This window comes from Acomys minous (genome assembly GCF_964271855.1).
Source record: "Acomys minous genome assembly, chromosome: 1".
NCBI lineage: Eukaryota > Metazoa > Chordata > Mammalia > Rodentia > Muridae > Acomys > Acomys minous.
This window is the reverse complement of record NC_140483.1, coordinates 143730215-143748487: the sequence shown is the minus strand read 5'-3', so window position 1 is coordinate 143748487 and position 18273 is coordinate 143730215. Positions and strand designations below refer to the sequence as shown.

The following is an 18273-nucleotide window of genomic DNA, read 5'->3' as shown; positions in this document are numbered from 1 at the left end:
CCAGTTTCTTTCTTTCTTTTTTGTTTGTTTTTGTTTTTGTTTTGAGACAGGGTTTCTCGGTGTAATAGTCCTGGCTGCCCTGGAACTCTCTTTGTCCACCAGGCTGGCCTCGAACTTGCAGAGACCCGCCTGCCTCTGGTCACACAGAGTGGTAGACTTACATGGTATTTTGGATAAAGGAAAACTGTAGGGGCAGAAAACAGGCTAGTAGTTATCAAGGCCGCGATATAGGGAGGGATACACTAGGAGAGGCCATATGGCACCTTGAAGGCCTGGCAGAACTGCTCTATATCTCCAATGTCCTTATGTGTGGTTTTGATTAGATACTTATATTTATAAAAATTAAAATAATTGTATACAAAGGGGAAGCATACTGTATTATATGCCTTTAGACTTAAAACCAACAACAATAAAAGAGCCATAGCTTTTTAAATGTACTTTCAGTGAAAAAATTTGTTGCTTTTGGCACAGGTAATAGTCATGACTAGGTATTTCTATGCAGGCTGAGAGGAGCTGTGTATACACTGTGCGCAAGGAAAGCCAGTTGCTTGTAAGGTGACTTGGCTTGAACTCCACTGGTGGGAAAGGCACTGCCCAGATGAAATGTTTTATTTGAGGAAACAGCAATGTGAAATAAAGAGAACATGGTGCTTCTGCCTGGGCTGTTTGGTGACTGAATTGAAGCTATTGTGATAGATTTTTAAAATATGTTTTTATTTTTTGAGACTATAGTATAATTACATCATTTCCCTTTTCCTTTCCTCTCTTCAAACCTTCCCATGTACCTTCCATCTTGCTCTCTCTCTCTCAAATCCACAGTCCCTTTTTCTTTAAGAGTGTATATGTGCATGTGTGCATGTGTCTGTGCATCCATGTGTGTGTGTGTGTGTGTGTGTGTGTGTGTGTATGTGATGTTTCCTAAATATATAAATGCAACCTGCTCACTCCAGATAATGTTACTTTTATGTATATGTTTTAGGGCTGACCATTTTTACTGGCTAACCAGTTGGGGTGGTGTTCCCCAGGAGGACTATTTCTTCCCTTTCAGCATTCCCTGGTTGCCTGTAGTTCTTTCTTTATGGTCCAGCACTTGTTAGCATTCTCCTTCCACTACTGTGTTAGTTTTTAGGAATATTTAATCACATATTCTAATCCTGGATGTACTAGGACCAGAGGATTAACAGCTTCTCAGATGATCTGCTGTTTTCATGTGCAATAGTAACAAAACAAAGAGGTCAGTGCTTGAAATTCAAATACAAATATAGTCAGGCTATGTATGTTTCTTAGAGGAGGCGATTGTCTTTTTTATAGCCTTCATTTTGAAGATGAAAGTAAGTTATACATTTGAGTGAACATATCTGAAAACATAACTATCTATGAAAAAGGCATGTTAGTAGTCCAACAATGCTAGCTCTTTTCTCCATGAGGGCCTTCAATAATGAATCCAAAAGATTCCCCAGAACTGCCACTTTATTTATAGGTAAAGTCTCATTTAAACCCAGACCCACTACAGACTTAAACCATAAGGTAAGTAAGCAAGATTATTTTATTGGTGTAAACACCTGGGCATCAACGTAATACATATAAAGAATATGCTGTAGCAAGGCTGGTTTTGAGATGTCTTTCATGAGAAAGGAGCATTCTACAGGCATTTCATTTGCTAGGATTCCATAAAGACAATTGCATTCAGATGATAATGTTTATAATATCATAATTCCTCTTAAAGTGTGATTTCCCCCTTAGGAGCTCAAGAAAGCAAGCTTAACCAGGAATTGTGGTCACCAGAATAAATGAAGAAAATCAAGGGCATAGTCCTAATTGATTAGGCTCCTCAGAGTCAATGTGAAGCCAGCACCATGGGGTAATACATTACTCTGCTACCTAGGAGAGAACTCTCCAGGCTGGTTGCCTCCTCCTCTTCTCCTGTGATACACAGAAACTTTGCACTTGACTTCAATCCCTAACAGACTTTGCTTCTGTTTAACTAGTAGTTATACTTCCCAAAAGGGAAGCTTTAATTGGGTTATGCCACCACCACTCAATATGGTGTGCCTTTGATGCAAATTTATCTATTTGGGGAAACTGAAAGTATACATCCCCTATTCACTATTAGAAAAACAACATCTTGTGGGTCTTGCCTTGGCTCACCTGGGGGTGGGGTAGGGTGGGGCACATATAATGACTTTCTGCTAGTTTCTGAATAATGAGAATACTATGGAGTTCAAGAGGTTTGGGACCCAAAGTAGCCGAAAGAGAGCTTTATTTATTTATCTTAATCTCTTTCTATTTTCTTCAATTATAACATTAGATAATACTTGTGAAGTCCATGTAATAATAATATTTTGGAAACATTTTGGTGCCTGGGAATTTTAAGTAACATCAACATGTTGATACAGAGGTGGGGCTTATGAGAGAGGCTGGTATCCTCAGGGACAGCTAACACAGAAGCAGCTGGGTAGCGTGCCTTGTGATTTTAATTATTCTGGCAGCTGTGAAGATGGCTTCTCTTCCATGACCCAGTGGGGCTTGCTTCACTGGGGCTGGCATTCTGCAGTGTCTGAGTACAGCTTGGAAGGCTAAGTGGAACTGTGTCAGAAAGCCTCTTCTCTCTTTCACTCTGTCATTGCAAGGCCAGTTGAAGCAGCAGACTCCAAGTGGCTAATGGTCTATGAGAAAACCTGAACTGCAGCTCTAGCGAAAAGGAATGCCATCACTAGCAGTGACAGGTGTGCCAATCCACAACCACTGTATCACGACACTGCCCTGCACAAATAAGCAAGATTCCCCACTGGTACCCTGCCGTTGTTCTAACATGTCATCTCCACATGACATTGCAGGTGTAGTTTATTCGCTTTCACTTCTTTCCTCACCCTTTCATAATGTCACAGTCTTGGGAAGGCATTCGCTGTCACTGAAGGAATGCCAGGGTTTCAAAATACTTCAAAGAATCAGTTTTCTATTACAGTTATTACGAACATCTTAAAGATCACTTGCACCCATGACTACTTTAGAATTACCACATCAGACCTGTCACTGTCGAATATGTTCCAAAAGTTAGGCTATTGCTGTATTGTAATATTAAAATACGCAATAACTATGTCAATTTATTGGCTTTCCTTTGGAATCCCTTATTTTAGATTTATTTTTTCCTGGGACTAGGTCTATAAGCTTTACCACATTGCCAAACAAGCCTATAGCACACAGGCACGTCTGTCTCCCAGCCCTCCCCCAAACACAATGTTAAGACAAATTCAGTCTAGGTAACCATTCAGTTTATCAGCTGAGGTCCAAGGTTACTCACTTCTTTCTTTCTTATTCTCTACATTGAACTATGGAAGTGCATGTGTGTGTAGAAACATATATCCGTATGCTGAAGTCCCAGAGGTTATGAGGCAGAAGTCTGGATTCTAGAATCAAACTTCCTGGCTGCACTCTCAGTTTTGCTACATATAGGATGCATTATTTACCCTCTCTGTTGCTTTACCTACAAAATAACTAATAAGAGTGCCCAGTGCTTGCTTTGGCAGCACATATACTAAAATTGGAACAATACAGAAAGGATTAGCATGGCCCCTGCACAAGGATGACGTGCAAATTCGTGAAGCGTTCCATATTTTAAAAAAAGAGTGCCCAAAACTCTTTGAATGTATTACTAACTTTGTTGATGCGTTGCAAAAAACATGTGACTGATACATAAACATGACTTTATGAAGGGTAGCTAACTTTATTACTAATACTAGCAAGTATAAGCATGTACATAGTCATCCTTTGGTGTCCAGGGGCAACCAGTTCTGGGGCCTCCAGTTACTAACATCTGTAGATGTTCAAATCCTCTAGAAACACACAGTACTGACCTATAACCACACATGCTCTTCCATATATTGTAACTGTCTCTAGATTACTTATAATACCTAATACAATGTAAATGTTACCGTCATTTTAGAATACTGTCTAGAGAAAAAAAAGACAGTAAGAGTCTGGACATTGTCCAGCATAGACAAGTTTCCCTCCCCCCAAATATCTACAATCTTCAATTAGTTGAATCTGTGCCTGTGTAGCTCATGACACAGAGGGCCAACTGTACCTTAATAATCGCATTATAAACTATAAATTATTAACTATTTTATGTTAGATCACTTTATATTTTATAAAATATTTTATTTAACATTGAAGGTGCAGGAAGGAATACTTAGAACAGTACCTGGACTCTGCCACTTACAGGGCTCAGTCCATACCTAACTCCATCAGAGATACGAAGTGGGGAGATGATTCAGAGAAATTATGCTTGCTCAGAAGGTGGATGGTGTGATACCAGCTGTAGCTGGGACAGTGAGATGGGTCAGTAGTCTAGGAAGTGGAAAATGCAAAAGCATCCATGCCAGCATTGTGTTCAGTGCAGCAGCAAGGAATGCTACTCAAAAGATGTCTCATTCAGAGAGGGCCTCTTCAGCCCTCCTCCAGGACAATGGGCAGCTCAGGAAGTGTTCGATTTAATTAGCTGTGTAAGTTGAAAGAGACAGTCATCCGTTTCCATGGAGTCAAACACATCCTTGGCATACTTCTCCATGGAAACAGAGATGGGAAAACAGAAAATGCTGAAGTGAATGAAGCCACTGAGCAGTTGGTGAACAAAGATCCAAGAAAAGTAATTTACCAGTAGTCCTATGACACTAGCTTAGGAAAGAGAAATAGCACATATGCAGCATTCATCAAACATGTGGTGAATAAAAAGATGTTTAAAATAGACTGAAATTTAAGATGAAACAAAATGAATATGCTACCATGAACATATACAAGTTGGGAAATGCCGCAGAATAAAGGTGTGGCTGTAGGAACAGAAAACACAACGGCACAATGCCTAGAAGACCAGCAGCATCACTCATGCAGTAATGTGTTAGGTGTTGCTTGGCCAAGGTGATAAATTTATTAGCTCTATACTTGTTACATGTTATGTCTCTTAGTTTTTACAAATTTTCTTAGCTGGGTATGGTGACACATACCTATAATCCCAGTACTCAGGGAGGCATAGGACAGCCTGGTCTACCAAACAAATCCAGGACAGCCATGGCTGCACAGAGAAACCCAGTTAATAATAATAATAATAATAATAATAATAATAATAATATAGGAAAGTTTCAAGTTTTACAATGAAATGTATAATTTATGTGCATGAACTAGTGTACATATAACAACATACCACACATTTTACTTTCTTTAGAAGATTGTATTTTTCATTAAAATAATGAACTCGTTTTATATGCTTCTTTTTTCTTGTGGCATTCTGACTCAAAATTCTTCTCCCCTCAGGGAATTCTGTATCAATCTGTCTCTCAAGTCAATTTAATTCAACTCAATTCATTTTTATTCCTAGTTCTCAAGGTAATCACAGAATACTGGGGAGGAAAGATAATTAAATAAGTTATAATATCCTCTTATTTCTTCAACAAATATTTCTCACACGCCTACTATGTGTCAAGTACTGTGCTAGATATGATAATGAAATAAACAATCTGGTCCCGCAGAAGTCACGAGATCATGAGGACAGGAAAGACATTCCAATAGTCATCCAGGCGACTACAGTTACACACCCTGGGAAGGGCGCCTACGCGGCGCCAGGAGAGAACACAGTGAGGAGACTGAGCTGAGACTGGCTGGCTGGATCCGTTCTTGCTGAAGAAGTAGCGGTATGGTACAGAGCACGAAGGTGGCTGACAGGCGAACGCCCTGAGGTGGGAAAGGGCTTGGCAGAATGGACAAGCGAAAGGAAGTAAGTTTTCCTAGGAAGCAAGTTGTGCAAGGTGAGGCTGGAGGGGCAAGTAGGTACAAGCGATCTTTTAAATGTTGTTCTACGCGCAAAGACAAGAACTTAAGGAGTTTATAAGCCAGGAAAGAGTGTATGCATACAGACTTTGTTTTTTTCCAGCCCAAGAGAGTGGAAACATTCAGTGAAAAATTAAAAAGGGCAAAACAACAGTATGATCATTATAAAGTCAAGACGGCGTAGGGGTATTACATGTATTCATATGTGCAAAATCCTAGCACTGACTCTCAGAGAAGGAAAAGGAGGAAAGAGAGAGAAAAGGAGGTACTGCAGGAGCAGGCCTAAAATCCCAGCCTGGAGGAGGTAGAGACCAGGGGTTCAATGTCATGCTCAGCTACAGTGGGAGTTTGAGGTCAGCCTGGGCTAAATGAGATGCTGTCTCAAACAAGATAGTAAACGACTTGTTGGGGTACTGCCAATGGACTGCTCTTTAACTTAGATGGAGGTTACATGGGTATTTGCTTTGTAATTCTTTGCTAAGTTGTACATAGAAGTTTTACGTTTCTACCTGTCTCAAAATAAGAGGCATACATATTTGCTGTGATTTTAGATATTATTGTGCAAGATGAGGAAGTTCCTATTTAATGTTTCCATTTTCTCTAGGGATCATACAGTATTATCTGAGAGAAGAAGAAGGAAATATAGGGAGCCGAGGTTTCAGCAGTCAAGGAAAGTACCAAGCATTCACAGTGGAGAATTATGGCACGGCAGAGTTAAGCGGAGTGTGATTATTTGAAGCAGGATCATGAGCAGGCATATTATCAACTTTTAAGCTATGTCTGACTGCTCTGCAGTTGCCAAGAGTACATAACGTCAGTCCATCCAGATCTGAAAGTATCACAGCCAGGCGAACCAAAAATGTGAGCAACAAAGTGAATTTTTCCAGGAGAAAGCTGTAATGGTAGACATATAATCAAGGCTGAATAAGGAGAGAGAGAGAGAGAAACGGGTGGTTAAAAGCTAGGGAAGATAATGGGTTGGAAGGCTCAGGGAGGAGGGGCAACTACTGTTTCTCATTAGGAAGTGCGCTTAAGTGACTTAGCTCAATGACAGCACTGAAATGAGTGATGTGGCGGTGCCAGACACCAAGTTCCAGGAGGACCTGTGGCTGCAGGGAGCTCAGGTGAAGTTAGGATAACGTCTGACAGAGGGAGAGAAATAGTGCAGCGTATACAAAACTGAGGCAATTTATTTTAGTCTTAAAGAAGACGAGTTTGTTCAGTAGAGAACAAAGCAAATTGGTGGTGGTGGTGGGGAACAGCCAGGAAATAGAAAGTATAGAGAAAAGCACCAAAGAACAGAGACACCCTGGAGATTTGTCAGAGGTTAGAAGTCACAGGTGAGCTCATGGAAAAGTGGGAATGTAAGATGAGAAGGTTCTAGATGAAGGTTCAAGTTGTTCTGAATTTACTGCCAAGTAATCAGTTGTGTCGTCATCGAACACCAGCATGTATAAACATTACAGATAATGTTTATTTCATTTTATTTGTGGTTGAGGGGGTTTTGATAATTCTTGGAAACTTTTAGCCATTTTGGCTTTAATTCTGTACAATATTCATTTTGTTCTTTCTAGAACGTCCACATTAGACTTCTAAATCATAAATTCATATGAATTACAGAGAAGTACACTGAATAATTTTAAATCATCAACAGCTACTTATAGCTGGGTGTGGTTATGCATGCCTTTAATCCTAGTACTCAGGAGACAGAGGCATGTGGACCTCTGAGTTTGAGGCCAGCCTGATCTACAAAGTGAGTTCTAGGACAGCTAAGGCTACACAGAGAAACCCTGTCTCCAAAAAAAAAAAATTTATAAACTTAATATTTTGAGTATATTTTATAGTAAATTTGTCAAGTAATCTTCACCTCATCCTAATCCATGTTCGGAACCTTCAGGATTTAATTTCTTTCTTGTCCACATACTGGAATAAAATATCACTACTAATATATTTTCTTTAAAATGTTTAATTATACTGAAAATTTCAATGATCAAGAAACTCCCTTAGGACAGAGCTGTTTTTCTTAGTTTGCATGTCTTTGGTATTCGTGTAGGAACAATGTGCATGTAGAAGGCAGAAGTCAGAGCCGGGTGTCATCTTCAGTGGTGCTCTACCTTTGTCCTTAAGCAAAATTATATTTGTGCATTCATTTTGTGTTTGAGGGTATGTGCATGTGTGTATATATATATATATATATGTGTGTGTGTGTGTGTGTGTGTGTGTATATGTATATGCGTGTGTATGTATGTTATGGTGCCCATGTGGCAGTCAGAGGACAACTTGCATGAGTTGGTTCTCTCCTTCCACCATTAGGGTCTCACAAGTCCAACTCAAGTAGTCACGCTCGGCAGCAAGTGCCTTTACTTGCTGAGCTATATTCTGGGCACTGAACCTTGAGCTCGCCAGTTCAGCCTGGCTGACCAGTCGTGAGCTCCAGAGAGCCTCCTGTCTGTCTCATGTCAGCACTGGTGTTGCAGATGTACCACACTGGCTTTTGCATGGTGCTAGGGATCTGAACTCAGGTCCTCATGCTTGCGTGGCAGACATTTTACTGAACAAATCATGTCCCCGACCAACTATAGCATCTAATTTACAGGGGATGACTTACCAGCAATGAGTCTCTGAAGGGCACCCTTGTCTCCATTAACCGCGGCGGCATGAACCTGAGATACTAGCGAGGACCCAGTGGAGGGCACGTTCTCTGATACGTTCATAGTTTTCTCCACAACTCGAGTGGCCTGTAACAGTGATTGGGACAATGAGTACAAGTAGAAAACACTTCTAACACCTGTCTTATCCGTGCCAAATAGTAGCTTATAAACAAGATTTATTATAGACATTTAAATAGGACTTTAAAACTCACATGGTGGATTACAACCATCTATAATGTGATCTAATATTCTCTTCTGGCATTCAGGCATACATACGGGCAGAGCACTATATACATAATAAATAAATAAAAATATTTAAAAAAAAAACCCTCACTCCTACTTCTACAACTGCTATGGCATGACAAATCAGATGGCTTTTGTACAAGTTGCTTAACTGTGGAATGAGAGAATTTAGAGATATTTCTCAAGGGAATGAGAAAAGAAGACCTTTATATTAGGCACAGTTTAAACATCTCATGACTTCTAAGATTAATAATACAGGTAATGTGATTCCACATAGTACTTGTTGAGAACAGACTGTGCCCTGCTTTAAGTTACTCTGAGTTGTGTAAAACAGTGGTTTCTCAGCCCATGCCTCGCCCTGAGAGACTCCACTTTATTGGCAGCTTTTAAACTGCTTTGAGATAGATGGTGACTGTGCTCCTGGGTGGAAGTAAATACCAGCTCCTGCCCAGCACCACCCATACAGCACAGACTGGTAAATGACTTACTCCTGAGAGGACAGAGGGTGCCATCTGATAAACTTCACAGGGTGTGTTGAGACCATGGAAGCATGCGAGCCTATCAAAATCACACCAAGGAAGCCAGCCCCAAGGACTTACTGGACACACCAGACCAAGGATGGGTTGTCTCACTTGGACCCCATGGAGTGGAAGACCCCTAGCAATGCCCCCACTAAGCCATCTTCTGAGACCTAGTGTGTGCATCAGGGACTGACAGGTAGAGCTCTCAACTCTCTTTGAAGCTTTAACTTAGCTGGGTCCCTGGCTATTGACTTGGCCTGCTATCTGCCCATCCACCTGCTTGTCTGGACCTGAACTCACAGTTCTAGATCTAATCTGGTCCTGCCCTCTCTTGTCTCTGCAGCTGACTCCATCTTTGCCCTCCACCCTGACTCACTTGTGGTCTGATTTGAACAGCAGCAGCTTGCTTTCTGTGGCTAATATGGGGTCGTTACTTATTAAGACAGACTCTACTTGATTTTTTTTTTATCAGTATATTTCTTTTCTTTCTTTCTTTTTGATTTTTTGAGACAGGGTTTCTCTGTGTAGCCTTGGCTGTCCTTGAACTCACAGAGATCCACCTGCCTCTGCCTCCTAAGTGCTGGGATTAAAGGTGTGCGCCACCACTACCCAGCTATCTGTCCTCTGCTTAAAGCTCTTGCACTCTGTCATAGTTTCTTTAAATTGTACTCATTCTGTAAGTCACATACATGCATATTTACTGTGTGCCATTTGATATGAGAGTTGATACTAGTAATTGAGATTGGAATAAAATAATCAGCAGTTGCTTTGGCCAGACTACCAAAGTAGGTGGGATTATTTAGCAAAAGGCTACCATTGAAGCCATTGTGCCTTGTGAATTTATTGTCACCCACCAAAATCTGACATTGTAGAAAGACAAAACATGCTTGCCTATGTTTCTGACCTAGTTCTTTCACAACTGACAAGGATTGCCGAATTGTTCTAATTTAGAAAAATACTAAGTTATGGCAAAGGTTAGCTTTTAATTTCTTTAATTTTCTGACACTGTGAGTTAACATGCTGGCAAACAAAACAAAACAAAAACCAAACCAAACCAAACCAAACCAAAAAACCCCCCAAAAACCAAAAACCCATGGAGGACAGTGTTGTGAGACACTTCAGTTTGTCTGAGCATCTCTGTCATGTTAAAACAAAGAGTGTCATATGTAGGTTGTATCAAAGTCATTTGAGAGAAAGTACAAAACAAGGATCGAAGTAAAACACACTAGGAGACTACATTTGCGTTCCTAGTCCAGTTGTGTTAACGATCATCAGTGTGTCTTTAGACTACCCCAGCTCTTTAGCTTTTAGTTAAATATGAAAAATTAAAAGGGCTGACTATGTTCCTTTACCTAACAAGTGGAGTACGAATTCATTGTTCTGAATTCTAAAACCTCATGTTGGATCCAAAGTGAACGGAGTGTTAGGCATGCCAGACCACAGAAAGTTTTACTGAATACTTTGAAACTGTTAAAAATAGTTATATCGATCTCTATAATAGTTATATGTGCTTAACCTTAATTTTAGCAGTTAGCACAACCATAGGCATGCAGCTGGCGCTAAGTGAAAGTCTACTGAATGAAATGTCACAGGGCGAGGTACTAAGTCCAAAGGGGAAGTCAGATCAAAGTTTAACTTCAGGGAGTAATGAGTTCTTTACCCCCTCCCTTTCTTTTTCTAAGACAGGGCCTTGACATTTAAAAATTAGGCTGGCGGGGAACTTATTATGTAGCCCAGGCTGGCCTTAAACTCTTGATCCTTCCATCTCAGCCTCCCATGTGCTGGGAGTACAGGCATGCACCACCACAGCCAATCCTACTGTTAATCAAATTTTAATTTAAATAAACTTGGGTTCTGTCAGACAATGAGATGAGTAGTACACTTATCAGACCACCACATTGGGATTTAAGAGTTTTGGCTCCGCTACACTTTAATTTTGTCACCTAGGGAAAGCCACTCCTCTAGGGTTCTTTTAAACAAAAACGCTATTTTCCTTGCTGTTCCCCTCCCCCATAAATATATTTTTTATAGAGTGAAATCAAAGCCACTTTGTTAGTGCCATAAAATGTAAATGTATCATCATCATTAAATACTTATAAAATAAGTCTGTGCAATAAAAGCTCTAATTACTATTATGCAAAAGTAGTAGTGGTGCTGAGCTCACACACAAAGAAAAAGCAATCTGGTTAGGATGAAAGAGCTGGTGACTGTGACAGATATCAGGGGGCTCAAATGTCAAACATGGTGTCACTTGAGATGGCACTCCAGAAAGAGAGAGGGTAAGACAGCAGGAAAGCTGAAGCAGAGGCTGGGAGTAAGGAGAGCCACACAGGCAGAATGACTCCTGGGTTTGAGGTAGTGATGGTGTGGGCTAACTTTCCAGGCACATGGACCCGGCTGGGTATTCACAGAAGATTCTGGAAAGCTACCAGACACCAGGTTAAAATCTTTTACTACTTGTTTAATTCGTAATTGTACTGTTAAGAAGTGGTCATTGTCACTTAGGCAGTGCTCTTTGGAGTTTACAGCATGCTTTCCCATCCTTTCACGGACCCTCAGAAGCAACCCTGGCTAAGTCACTGACTGAAGTCCAAGTGCCAAAGGTGGTTCTCCTTATATAACAGTAGTGCGGAAAGAAGAGGCAGCAGCTTGGAGGCCAGGGATGGAGGCTCGGGCCACACCTTAGAGCAGGCGGGCCAAGAATCTGAGCAGCGGCCGGGGCGGTACTCGCCATCCTACCCGAGCCGCCCGTGCAGGACCGTTCCCTACTCACCCTTGCCTCCAGGACTGACGTCCCAGGGCCACACCAGGAGGCACGACCCCCCCACGGGGCCGCCCCTCCCGCCAAGTCAGGCTACTGCAACCACACAGACAGACCCCAAGACACCAAAGACCGGGAGCGCTGAAGAAGTAGCCCGAGGCGCTCGGCCGCACAGCCCTCTGGGAATTGTAGTTCCCATCCCTGGAGGCGCATTGGTACGCGGCCCCTTCCAATCCCGAAGAGCCCCGCGCGCAGATTGCTCGATTGTCCCGGGCCCAAGGCCTATTGGGAAAGAGAGTTCCAGCTCTCCGTTCCGTAGTCAGTGAGCGACAGATGGGACTACACTTCCCGACGTGCTTAGAGGTGGGCAGGACCCGGAAGTGAGGGCGTGAGAGGCCTCTCTGGAAGTTGTCCCGGGTGTTCGCCGCTGGAGCTCCGGGTCGAGAGGACGAGGTGCCGCTGCCGCCGGCTCCCGGAGCCCAGCCCTTTCCTAGCCTGGTCCAGTCCCAGCTGCCACCTCCTGACCCCGCCGTGGACCCCTATTGTTACCATGAATCCTGCCGTCTTCCTATCTTTATCAGACCTCAGATGCTCCTTGCTGCTCCTGGTGAGTGTATGTGGGGGGGATGACAAACCCTCCGACTGTGTCCCTGACCGCCTCCCGCCCTACGCGAGGGGGAAACCGTGCTTGTCTCGACTCTCCTCCGCCGCTGAGGCGTGCACCCCCTGGCGAGGCGTGCACCCCCTGGCGCTGCCTTCACTTTCTCCCGTTCTTTTGGCTTCTTACGCCCGCGGGTCCACGAGGCCTGCGAAACCACCGTCTGGGTTTGGGACGTGCAAATAGGAGATTTCCCCTTGGGGGTGTGTGTGATACGTGGGAGGTCACAGCCGAGGCCCCCTGAGTTCAGTTTCCGTTTTGTGAGTGTGATGAGGACCAGCTTGGGGCACCAGAATCCTAAGGGACCTAGTATGCACATAATGTTTCCTTCCACACTGGGAAGGTGTGAAGTCGACAGGTGCTGGGGTCATGTGAATCTCTCTGGATCCTCGAAACTCTCTGGATCCTCCAAACAGGCTGGCAAAGCCCTGTTGTGGCTTCATGTGATTGGTTGGAAACCCGGAACTGGAGGCTGGTTTGGTGTCTACTGGGAGAATAGGAATTTTAAAAGGTGGAGGGTGTGATTATCTGACAGGCTCTTCTAGGGCCTCTTGCAAGGCCTGTTGCAACCTCTTCTCTCTCTCTGACTGAAGCATACTTGTGTACATATATGTTGTCAGTGCTCTTGACTTGAGAATAACTACCTCTCCTGCATACATATGTGCTTAGTACTTGCCCATCTGCCCGGCATCATCCCATCTTAGAAAGGGATCCATTCTTCCTCCGTCTTGAATGTGTGATTTACGTGGCCTCTACTTAAAGTCAAATTGAGACAAAAGTGAAGGCCTAATTTCCATATGGGAAAATGAGAGGTTAACTGGGCTTTTATGACAATGTTTGAGACTACTTGAATTGTGGTTGATTCTTAGAAAGCTAAGATTAGCATCATTGAATATAAATTACTTTCTTCACAGCTTAAGAAGAATAATAAACTTGCAAGAAGCTGTATAGTTGGTTACAGGCAAAACTGAGCCTAGAAATAGAGTTCTTAATTTGTAGTTCATATTCCACCGTATCAGTTAACAAGTTTAACGTTTGTGTTTAAAATGCTTTTCAATCTTATTATGACTTGAAAGCCATTTTAAAAAGCTATATATAATACTTCTTTTCAAAATAAAATAGTGTAAACTAAATGAAATGGAAATTCTTCTGAAGGCTAAAGTGTATAAATAAGGCAGCATATAATGTCTTATTAGCACTTGTAAATATACAGCAGTAAATTGCTTCTTTATAAAGACACCCATTGTGTGTGTGTGTGTGTGTGTTTATTATGAACTGTGGCACCTTCTAGAACTGTTGTAATAATACTATTAGAGCCATACACTTCTTAAGGATAGTAATTAGTAATCTTTCCTCAGCATAAAAAAAGAGCTGTCTGTTAGAAATTATTTTTTAGTGACTGAGATGTTCAAATAAAAAATCTTAAGACGTTGAAAAGTTGAAACATTGAGTGTTAGAGGCAAGTTTAAGGACAAGAGCATTTATTTTGAAGTATGCATACTTTAGCTTCTAGAGTATCAGTTCTGTTGAATATCTAAATGAAGATCTCTTCTCAAATAAAGCCTACATTTTTACGCTTTACTAAACTCTAGTTAAAAGAACACTGTGTATTTATCTTCCTAAGCAAAGGTAGAAGAGAGGACTAGAAACAGAAGCCGTTTTAGAGAACTCCTGTGAAGATTAATGGGCTGGAAAACAAAGCCTCAGAAAAATTTTCATAAAGAAGAAGTAGAAGTCAACCTGGGCTCAGTTTGAGCACAGCATTTGCTTCCTCAGTTCTGATAACCTTGTACTAGTTTAGCAAATATTCAAAACATCTGTCTAATCTCAGCAGTGAGTATCCTGTCTGACTGCTAATTCAGTCATAGTGATGGAACCTGCTGGCTCAGTATCCCACCTGTCTAATGAATAATCCTCTGGGTTCCCTTCAGGCTTCAGTGAGATGCTTTGCACAGACAGAAAACTCCAGTTCCCACTTAGCTGAGGTCATCATTTTCCCTTAAGTGGTTGGCTCTAATCACTCATACATTCTTTTACCAGAGCAAGAAGCACTCTGTACCTCAGTCTTAAAGAGCAACTGATACCTACTTAAATTTGTGGGAATCATAAAATAATAGCTGAAATTATAACAGTAAATTTCAGGAGGCAAGTATATGTCTTTTCTCTGATCTCAAAAGTATTCTAGAATATATCACTCCGTGCCTTAAAAGCCTTTCTGTGAGTAACTAACCATGGACACTCAGTGTGATAACTCTTCCATTATGTGTTAATTGGCCCTTTTCTGCTTTGTGTCTGAGGTAGGTTGATTTAGAGCTGAAATAGATTCTTTTCTGCTTAACTGTTTCTTAGCCATATTCTCTCTGGCTGGTTGTGTTTAAGTTTTGAAAATGTGAGAGAAAGGATGGCTGAATCAAAATGGAGTTGTTTCAGATATCATGAGTAAACTTTACTTTGGAGATTTATTATTATGAGGAGTGCTCTGCCTGCATGTACACCTACATGCCAGAAGAGGGCATCAGATCACATTATAGATGGTTGTTGAGCCACCATGTGGTTGCTGGGAATTGAACTCAGGACCTCTGGAAGAGCAGTCAGTGCTCTTAATCTCTGAGCCATCTCTCCAGCCCACTTTAGTGATTTTTAACTCTTTATTCCAGTTGCTTTATTGATGATGTCATCTCACTAATCTCTTGATTACTCTGTTCAAAGATGCTTGGTTGTTACTAGCTCTGATAGTTCTGTGCTTGTATGAGTTAATACCTTTGCTAGTGTTGCTTTTGGTTTTTGTCTATATGTTTGGGATGCCAAGAAAATATTACCTAATTTAGGAAGCTAAGTTATTAGTTTATAGCTAGTTAATTAACAAATAAACATTTGTAGATCCTGCTAAATTTATTTTTTAAAGATTTTTATGTGTCAGTTTTAGTCATTAATGGAAACAAAGACAATGTTCAAATCTTAAAAAAAGAAAAGTACTATTGGGAGCACACAATTAGACTTATAACAGGTAGGTTATTTATCCTTTTTATACAACTTGTCCCATACCATGGTTTACACCATGGTTTACACTCAAAGCAGTTCTAATAAAATGCAGTTCAGTGGTATCTGAGTTCTATTCCCAGCCTCAGAACAGGCAGACAATAAACAACACCACAAAGTTGCCTGTGCCATGTACCATTTATATCTCATAGGGCTCAAACATTAATTTAACTCCCCCCCCCAACACTATTATCACATCCAGAAATTTATTCAGATATTACTTGGTGTTTGAGTATCCCTGATTGTGTCTGTTTAAAAAAAATTTTTTTTGATGGGGCTGTAGAGATGGCTCAATGGTTAAGAGCACCGTCTGCTCTTTCAAAGGATCCTGGTTCAATTCCCAGCACCCACATGGCAGCTCCCAACTGTCTGTAACTCCAAGAGCTGACACACCCTCTACACCACTGCACATAAATTAAAATTAAATAAAATATTAAAAAATTTTTTTGATCAAATTGGAACCAAACAAGTTCTTTGCATGCTAGTTGGTTTATTTGTCTCCTGTAACTTTTGGGAGCCTTGAATTGAGCCCAGGGCCTTGGGCATCCTAAGCACACACTGTACTGCTAAGCAGCTACCAGCCCATGGTGTTTAAAGTCTGTAGCTTCCTTCCCCATCTCACTTTTTCTTTCTTGGTAATTTCTTTAGGAACTGTGTTGTAGAACACCTCTCATGTTCTTGGTATTACTAATTGTAGCTTCTTAATGTGTTTTTGACGTTTCTCTGTTGTATTTACAAATAGAATTCTGTAATTCAATTTTGTGGTTTTTTACAGGTGATGTTGGGATTGGACTTAGGTTTTGAACTAACGGCTTGTGCTCCACTAGGTAGTATTCTTGGATAGTATTGCTTCCATTTTATTTTCCTGCGGTTACAAAGAGTTTTGGAAACATTAGCTTATGTCTTGATAGTGTACTTATGAGATAGATTCCTGTAGGTGAAGTCAAATTGCCAGTGGTCCAAAGGAAATGGACAGTACTTGGAACTTTGTACGTACTGCCGGATGTCATGAAACACCATTGCACTTGGGTTTTGCCATTCTGTGGTCTTGCTAACAATGTAGCAAAATTTCTCTGTAGTCCTCCAGAATAAGGTTGGATATTCTCACTGTGGTATTTCACTTAATTTGTTTCTTTTAATAGATGTTTGAAGTTTTTCTTATTGTGTACAGGTGATTTGCATATCTTTCTGTGTGAAATGTCTTTCTGATTGTACAGTTATTGGTCTTCTATTTCTCTAGTGCATGCATGTGCACATACACAAATACACATACACAAGTGCGTATGGGTGTATGTGCAGACACTGACTCAACTCCATAATATTTATTTATTATGTTTACAGTGTTCTATCTATATGTACACTTTCAGGCCAGGAGAAAGCAGCAGCTGTCATTATAGATGGTTGTGAGCCGCCATGTGGCTGTGGAAATTGAATTCAGAACCTTTGGAAAAACACCCAGTGCTGTTAACCTCTGAGCCGTCTCTCTAGCCCCTGACTCAACTCTTATATCCTTATTAGATTGTTTGGTATACCTAAGGAAAAGAGGTACTGAAATACACTACTGAAAAATATAAAATTGAATTCAATAATATGTCTCTCAGGCTAATACTTGTACAACCTTTAGAGAAGATGTTCATTGCCACAGTTACAGAAAACTTCTAAGCTGTTTGCCAGGGTATTGAGTGCCTTTCTAGTAGCTCAGTCTTTAGATGCAGTGATTTATTTATCTTACCTTTTGTAAAGATGCTTAGGTTATTGGTTATTTTGTTTTACAGAGTTTTAAAACGTACAAAAGATATACATTGAAAGATATTTGTTGCAAATCTCAAAATATAGCCTATAACTATTTCATGGGTCATGCAAATATGCCAATTTAATAGAACAAATCTAATTTGATTTTAGAATTCTTTGGTTATAAACAAAGTTGAATTTTTCACACACACACACACACACACACACACACACACACACACTCACACACGTGTATGTGAAAGTCAGAGGGTAATCTCAGTTCTCATTTCCCAGCCATTTACTTCTCTTTTTATGAGATAGAGTCTTCTTGCTGGCCTGAAACTTGCCAAGTAGGCTAGGCTGGCCAGCCAGTGCCCCAAGGTTTCTTTTATCTCCACCTTCACAGCGCTGGGATTGCTATCATGTGCCATTTCTTTGTGGGGTCGGAGATTCACTCAGATTCTCACTTTACTTACTGAGCTGTCTCCCTAGCCCTGAATCTCTTCTGTTTATATTATATATCCTCTTTTCAAGAACTTGATAACTCTTCCAGTGATTCAGAATAAATGTTCTAACGAGCATTGAAGGTGTTTGTTCGGTTGTTTGTTTATTGGTTTCTATTCAAGGGTGTAAAGAATGATGCCAAGGAAAGTACATGCAAGTCTCAACTCTCCCACTTAGTGAACACTGTAACCTTGGATAAATAATGTAAACAGAATTTTAAGTCAGCCAGGCAGTGGTGGCGTGTACCTTTAATCCCAGCACTCAGGAGACAGAGGCAGACTGATTTCTGTGAATTCAAGGACAGCCTGGTCTACAGAGCAAGTTCCAGGACAGCCAAGGCTACAT

General features: G+C 41.1%; 2 protein-coding genes across 4 annotated transcripts in view; one reads left to right on the top strand and one right to left on the bottom strand.

Moving 5' to 3' along the window:
- Window positions 1–12220, bottom strand: part of INVS (inversin) — a 145399-nt gene extending 133179 nt beyond the window's left edge. For all 3 annotated transcript variants that reach the window (XM_084779473.1, XM_084779476.1, XM_084779474.1), the window contains exons 1-2: window positions 12009–12220; window positions 8429–8558 (exon numbers count right to left, since the gene is read on the bottom strand). In XM_084779473.1, the coding sequence (XP_084635599.1) occupies window positions 8429–8534 (106 nt within the window). In that variant the 5' untranslated portion in view covers window positions 8535–8558; window positions 12009–12220. The remainder of the gene's footprint in view (window positions 1–8428; window positions 8559–12008) is intronic.
- A 161-nt stretch (window positions 12221–12381) lies between these two features.
- The window catches only part of ERP44 (endoplasmic reticulum protein 44), an 81164-nt gene continuing 75272 nt past the window's right edge, over window positions 12382–18273 (top strand). The window contains exon 1 of the mRNA XM_084796737.1: window positions 12382–12603. Coding sequence (XP_084652863.1) covers window positions 12547–12603 — 57 coding nt within the window. The 5' untranslated portion in view covers window positions 12382–12546. The remainder of the gene's footprint in view (window positions 12604–18273) is intronic.